Source organism: Lactuca sativa, chromosome 2 (assembly GCF_002870075.4).
Source record: "Lactuca sativa cultivar Salinas chromosome 2, Lsat_Salinas_v11, whole genome shotgun sequence".
In the NCBI taxonomy this organism is placed as follows: Eukaryota; Viridiplantae; Streptophyta; class Magnoliopsida; order Asterales; family Asteraceae; genus Lactuca; species Lactuca sativa.
In genome coordinates, this window is record NC_056624.2 from 18906858 (window position 1) to 18915075 (window position 8218).

Here is an 8218-nt window from a genome sequence, read left to right on the forward strand (position 1 = left end):
TAAAATATCTTACGTCATATCATTTCAACTCACTTGTGTTTTAAATACATTAACAATATTATAATTATATAAAGAGAAATTAAATATTTTCCTATTTTTATGCCTAATATCTTCCTATCTATTTTAAATGATGACAAATATCATTTAATTTAATTTAATTTTAATTTAAATGAGATGTTAAATTTATACATTTGTCATCATCTTCAATAGGTAGGAAAAAATTAAAAACAAAAGGTAAGAGGATATTTAATTTCTCTTATATAAATAAATTAAACAATATTTTCTATAATATAAAATTAATTCAATTTGATAGGATAGATATTAGGTTAGTAGAGGGTATATGGTCATATGTATATATAAATGTCAAGGTACTGTGGTTTCATCAAAACAAAGTCATTTGTAGTTTCATCTTCAGATATTTTTCGATGATTCTTTTAGTTGTTAACGTTATTCTCTTTTGCCTATATGCGTCAATTTGTTTATGCAGTAGCCAAGGAACAATAAATCCGCCAGAAAAGGTGTCGGCTGTCCTAGCATTCGGGGACTCCTTCCTTGATCCTGGGAATAATGACTACATCACGACACCGCTCAAGGCAAACTTCCTTCCATATGGAAAGGATTTTATGGGTGGAAAACCAACTGGAAGGTTCTCAAATGGAAAAAACATAGGCGACTTTTTCGGTACCTTTTTATTTTCATACACTCTTTGATGTTTTTTTCTTTTTTTGAAAGAGTACACTCTTTGATGTTTTTATGACTAAAAATGGAATTCTAGTATTTTGAACCATTACCCCAATCATCAAATTAAACTGTAGTCTAAAAATAAATCACTGCCACGTGGGTTAATAACAACTACCAAGTTCAGAAGTTCGATACATTACTATCGTTCATGGTGCATAGCTGATCGAGTTGTAGTCATGGCATGCATTTTTTGTATCACACATATATTGGTGTTTATTCTTGTTCGAAGTTCTTTTTAGTAAACTATAAAGCTTATATAAACACCCTAGCTACTCCATAAAAGCTCTATTCAAATAATAACCACATCGCTAGTGTTGATAATATAAACCTAACTAAACCACCCTACTCCATGAAAGATCAAGTTGTCTACCTGTTTTCATGGCTGTATTTTTGCATTTATCATATTCGTTTTTATATTCATGTTTATTCTCGTTATTGTTTTTTGTTAATTTTCGTAAAAGAAATTTCTATAGAAAATACTACTATTTTTACTCAAATCAAATAGATGTTCCATATCAAATCAAAGCACAATCATATAGTTAGAGATAGATATAAGAAAAATATAAATCTAACAACAAAGCAAAGTATTTGGGAAGCAAATATATAACATTTCGCAACATCATCTTTAATGTCAAATTATCATTTTCATGCACAAACTGAGCACTTTCTCTTAATTAATCTAAATCACCAAGAAAAAATATCAGGATGAATATCAAAAGTAAACTAAATTATATATAGAATATATTACCGTTACTTCCAAAAATCATCAGAATAGAAACAAAAATAAGAAGACAACATTTCATTATACAAGTATACTAATGTTTTACGTGTATTAGTCTCCAAAGAGTTAACACAAAGGATTTAGAGGGATATCATTCATGTATATAGTAGATTCGTGTTTGTACGCTTTTGTATTTGTATATAACTAACAAAACTGCCATTTATTGTTTGATATCAAATAATCCTAAGCCGAAGGATTAGGAGTGAAGGAATATCTTCCAGCATTTCTCGACCCTTCCTTACAAGAAAACGATCTTCTTACGGGTGTAAGTTTTGCTTCCGGTGGCTCTGGATATGATCCACTAACAAGCACCGTATCGGTATGCATACATATCTTATTTTTAATTTCTAAAAATACTTATGTTTTACATGTTATCTGTACGAATTAGGCCCTTATGTTTTTTCGCTTGTTTGGTCTCTTTACAATTAGGCTGCTATACCAATATTGGACCAACTGAATTTGTTCAAACAATATATTGGGAATCTCACAAGGATCGTTGGGGAAGAAGCTGTGACGAATATAATGAAAAATAGTGTATCTGTGGTATGTTCAAGCACAAATGATCTTGTTATATCCCTCCCGGCAAGAAGCGTACTTATTGATGTCCCTACTTATGATCGCATGTTGGTAAACTTGACCTTGAATTTTATACAGGTATTTATACCCTTACTTTTCTTTGCAAGTAATTATATTATATTTACTCATTCAGACAATATTGCTATGCAAGATGAAAATAGACAAGTAGAAGGTGATTGCTTCACTTAAAGCTTTGGATGAAATGCACATTTTTAAGTGATAATAAAATAAATAAGTAAGATGTTTGAAAAATGACACCGAAAGATGGACTCTTATTATGTGAACATGAAAGACATGTCATAAATCATATTACAAACTAATAGATTTTCATCAAATTTGTTGAAGGAACTATACAAACTAGGAGCACGAAAGATAGTTGTCTTTAGTGCACCCCCCACCGGATGTCTTCCAATAGAGAGAACATTAAATGGAGGTATACTTAGAATGTGCGACCAAAAGGAAAATGAAGCAGCACAATTGTACAACAACATGGTAAAAGAACAGCTCCCAGTTCTTGCAAGTAGTCTTCCTAAATCAAGGATTGCTTTGGTCGATTTCTACAATCCCCTAATAAACATCATCAATAACCCTCAGCAATATGGTATCCACAACATCCACTACTTAATTTTCGCGTAAATTTTTTTACATATGCGCGTATTTCAATAATGTTTATTTACTTTTTAACACATTATTCCTTTCCCCAGGGTTTCAAGTTGTTAATAGAGGATGTTGTGGAACCGGATTGGTAGAGGTGTCTTTTTTATGTAACAGGCTTAGCCCAACGTGTCCAGACGACACTAAATACTTCTTTTGGGATAGTTTCCACCTAACAGAGATCGGATGTAACATCTTTGTTAATCAGACTCTACCAAGTTTGGTGAATAGTTTGTTCTAGTATAGGTTCGATGGGTGACAAAGATTGCGAGTGTGGAGATAATACACTTGGTCACATAATTAAATAAAACAATGGAAATGTGTTCGATTTTAAATTTGATTAATGTAAACTTAGCCTTTGTTCGGCAAATCAATATATTTATGTTTACATTTTAATCTTTGTTTCTTTTAATTGGCTCTTATTACTCTTTAATATCGGAATTCTGCTCTGCAAATTTTTCAATATTAGGTTAATGTTTTAGTTATTGTTTACCAATTTTATAATGTTTCTCAATCACCTTTATTACATTTTGTGGTGATCGTAAGACCATCTTCAATGCATTGAACTCATATGAGTTCAATGGATTGACACATATACATTCCATTCACTATACAACTTTACTCATTAAATTCTACACTCCATTAAACTCTATACAATTTAATAGATTGTCACATCATTTATCTTTTTCTTTTTATTTATTGTTATTTTAAAAAAAACTAATTAGCATGAAATTAAAAATTAAAAACTACAATTAAAATTAACATTAATTTAAAATAAAAAATTATATATATATATATATATATATATATATATATATATATATATATATATATATATATATATATATATATATATGTGTGTGTGTGTGTGCATGTGTGTGTTTAAGAGAGAGAGAGGAGAGAGAATATAGAGTTCAATGGGGATTGAACTCCCCATTCCATTGAATCCTAGTCATTTTTCTACAATGGGGATTTTGGGTTTAAGAGATTAAACTCCCCGTTAAACCTTCCATTGAACTCCCATTAGAGATGGCTTAGAGACACATTGAGTCTATGATAGACAAAGTCGCATTACATAAAAATAATGTCTTCTTTTGTAAAATCTGAAGGATTTACGACTGACTTAACTTCCTCTTGTAAATATTGTCCTTTTTTGAATAATTTTACAAAATTCAAGCATGCATATTTTGTTTTACTTTCATAAATCAAAATACAAAAACACGCATGATGCTTTTTCACTTTAGTCTATCTACTTCAAAAAAGAACTTTCGTCTTTTCATATTTGATGGAATACTTGAGGACTACCTCCTAGCTACTCTCTAGGTCAAGAAGCACAAGAAATCCGCGCCTCCATCACTTCCTCCTAAGTTCCTCTTTCACTCCTAGATCTCAATCATGACACTTGGTCCTTCATTAGTGGCAGTCGACACAACCACATTTTGACATAGACGCCTCCATAACAGGTTAATGACACTACAGAAAAATATGTAATATAATGAAATAAAAAAAAGTGCCAGTAAATTCGAAAAATAGAACTAAAGAATACTCGTAGAATCAACCGCACAAATAAAATATGTAAGTAGATAGGACCGATGTAGGGTTTCACAGTAAGGTTGCACGGGAAAGTCAGGTGTTGCACTATAGTAGAAAAAAAAAAAAAAAATTTGAAAATTTCGTTCCATTACAGCCGGAAAAGTCAGGGGTTGCTGGTGCCACCCTGAACCCCCCGTAAATCCGCCCCTGAAGAAGAAATGCTCCCACTAAAACTTTATTGTGATACTATGCAGTGCGGTTTCACTACAAGGAAATGAGCAATTAGCGACGACAAAAGTCGCCGGTAAAGGGTCCAGAAGTCGCCGATAAAGCTAATAGCGGCGACACGTCGCCGGTAAAGAGTCGTAACTACTGCTTCGACGCTAATGATCAGATTGTCGCCGCTAAAGACAAATGTCGCCACTAATGCCCCTGTCGCCGCTAATACTTCGTGTCGCCGCTAAAGAGATTGTTACCGGTAATACTAATGTCGTCCGTAATAATGTTGCCGGTAATAACGTTTTTCATTTTTTTTCTATTTGCGACTTTGGGTATAATTTATTCCAAATATTGTTATAATTAATTCTATACCAAAAATTACACAACAACATCAAATTAAATATCAAATACTCTTATAATTAATTTAATACCAAAATACTACAACCAAAAGTTTGATAATTCTAACAAGTAGCAAAGTAAGTTTTACAATTATAACAAATAGCCAAGTATAACAAGTATAACATACAAATAAAGCTTCTCCCAACATATTATCATCTTCTTTCCCATCATTTCCTCTTTGATTATTCTGTGATTGAAAAAACGAATAAAGCTTCTCCCTACATGTCGGGTCGTTGAGCAATGCTCGAAGATTTTCCAACTACATAATAAATAACAACATATATAAATTATAAGTTAAATTTTCCAACTAGGGACAAAAACACAATTACCAAATCCACATGCATTTTATGACGCCAAAGTACATTGCTATTTTTAAACCAAGATAAAAAATGCAAAGTACATTGTTATTTCTTGCATATGGGACAAAAACTCAACTACCAAAGCTTTTACCAAATACTCACCAAAAACCAAAATGAGCAAATCAACATACATTTTATGATGGCAAACTACATTTCTATTTTTAAACTAAGCCAAATAACCAAAGTACATTATTATTTATTGCACTTGGGACAAAAACCCAATTACTAAAGCTTTTAGCAAATAATCACCACAAAATCAAAAACACATACTTTCATATAATACATAAGAGCATCAAATACACATACTTTCACATACATATACCATATATACACCAAACACACATACATACATAATAATATCCTACTTATACCAAATACACATAATTTCACATATATAGATAATAACATCATACTTATACCAAATACTCATATACCACATATACATCAAACACACACACATTGACATATATACACCACATTTACATAGATTTACATACAAATATAAAATATACATATATGACAAATTTCACATAATTGATACAACTACACATATTTTGCAATTAAACTCAAATTTCACAATAAATAGAAGTAAATAGAACCTGTGATGATGAAATCAACAAAAATGGTCCAGTGGTGGGGGTAGTCGTTGGTGGTGGTTAGGAACACAATCAACAAAATTGAAATAGATAATTTTTTGCAATCAATCACTACAATAAGCTTCAAATCAATGTTATAACAGAAAAGGGACCGGAAATTGAACTGGAAACACCTATCAGTCGCCGAAAAAATGGTCTTCACCGGAAAATGACTCTCTCCGCCTGTATCTTCTTTGTGGCCGATTTTACACAGTCACCGGAAGTAAGTAATGTCTATCACTCACTTACTTGACGACTTAATTGAGGAATCGATGATCTATGCCGAAGAGAAAAAGCAGCATCGAATGGAGAGTAATAGAACAACAAAAGGAAAAAAAAAGATGAATTTTTGGGGTTAACTGTGTCGACCTTCAGCGATGACACCTTTATCGGTGACTAATTCAGCTTTAGCGGCGACTATACATCTTTACCGGCGACTCTCCGGAGGGAATTAATACCGCGTCATTTTTCGATCTTTAGCGGCGACACCTGCAGGTCTTTACCGGCGACGCAAGTCGCCAGTATTGATTTTATGCATTCCAAGACCACTCTAGCCGTTAAATTAGAACCACGATCGAACGATTCGTGTTTACCGGAACGTCAAAACGCGGATCAGTGTCATTCAGCCTTTAGCGGCGACACGAAGCTTTAGTGCCAACTTTTTAATATGTCGCCGCTACAGCTCAGTGTCGCCAATATTGGTGTCGCCGCTAAAGGCTAAATTTCTTGTAGTGTTTATGGTATCAAATTACTAAACCGTAGTTCATACCGCATCGTACCACACTATATATATATATATATATATATATATATATATATATATATATATATATATATATATGAGAAAGTGCATAAATCATTGGAAATCTTAACCTTAGAAAATCAATAGAAATACAAAGAAAGAAAATACTTTTGAGACATTTTTTTTTTACTTTACAAGGCTAAAAATTACAATGTATTTTTTTTATTTTGACTTTGAGATATTTTGAAATTTTCTTTTTCTTATTTTAATTTTTTTCAACGACTTTGAATAAAAAAAAATTACGATTCTTAAGTTTGTAAAATCAAAATAAAGATTAGGTATGTCAAAGTATTTTTTATGTGTTAGGGTTTATAAGGTTTCTTGTAAGTCCGTAAAATGTCTGTGTATCAATCAGATCTGTTTGATGGTGCGGAATCACAATCAAACGGATGATGTCAGATCAAATAGAAGAGAAGAATAAGAAGAATATGATGAATCTATGTATGAATTGATTAGAATGAAGATCCGAATACAAAAGATTCACACACACAAAACTTCTCTCTAGTTTCTCTCTTGGCCGTACACTCCTTGTGTTCTTGAATATCTACTCCTCACCCTAACACCTATATATATACAAGGATATATGGGCTTGGTGAACATGGGTCGTAAATGGGTTTACAGCCGTAAACACCAAGCAGTTTACGGTCCAAGACACAAAAATACATTTTTCTAGAAAAGTAAAGTATAAACCATATTTTGGACCCAACAATCTCCCCCTTGGTTTATAACTTTCTTTTCTTAATTGACCCAACAATCTCCCCCTAAAAAGTAGCTGGCTTTTCTTGTTAATCTTCATTGGGAGATTGGCTTCAGCTTTAATCTTCGATGACTTCACAGCTTCAAGATGAACTTGATGAATCTTCAATGAATGACTTCATCTTAAGCAGTTGGGATTTTCTTCTGAATTTGACATTTAACGTACATTGGGTGAGAAGGCTTCTTGTAGAGATTCTTAAAAATTGGTGCTTTCAGCTTGAGAATCTTCAGAGAGAACATCAGAGAGAACAAATCTCCTGGATCACTTTAGCAGGTTTAATATAGCAGCAGACTGATTGAGGAGACTTCAATGCAATCCGTCACATAATTTTCAAGTGCAGCTTCACCTTGCTTTTGGAATTGACAAATTGAATGTTGAAAGAATAATCTTCATTTTTTCCTCCTTCGAATGCGAATTCTTCGATGCTTACGGATGAAGCATTGGCTCAAAAAATTTCGACACAATCTCCATGAGTCTTATCTATACCTGAAATCACTTTTCAAGACAAAACAAAACTAAGAGAAAACTTAGCACACAAATTAAAACATAAACAAAAATATTTTTGAAATTTTGATTTTTCCTGAACAAGAAATAAAACAGAAATAAAAATATTTTTTGGATTTTGAATTTTCTAATTTTTGTTTGACTTTTGAAATTTTTTTTGAATTTTATTTTATTTTATTTTTTTAATTCTCCCCCTTATATTTAAATTAGAAGAACACTATGAACAAACTTAACAAAAACAAAAATAATAGCTAACTT

General features: G+C 32.0%; 1 protein-coding gene across 1 annotated transcript; it reads left to right on the forward strand.

Annotated features, from left to right (window-relative positions):
- The first annotated feature begins 388 nt into the window (after nt 1-388).
- LOC111892004 (GDSL esterase/lipase At5g42170) lies at nt 389-3148 on the forward strand. Its single transcript, XM_023888060.2, has 5 exons — nt 389-681; nt 1711-1841; nt 1952-2176; nt 2444-2699; nt 2803-3148. The coding sequence occupies exons 1-5, from the start codon at nt 426-428 to the stop codon at nt 2991-2993; spliced, it is 1059 nt and encodes a 352-aa protein (XP_023743828.1). The 5' UTR covers nt 389-425; the 3' UTR covers nt 2994-3148.
- Nucleotides 3149-8218: the final 5070 nt, after the last annotated feature.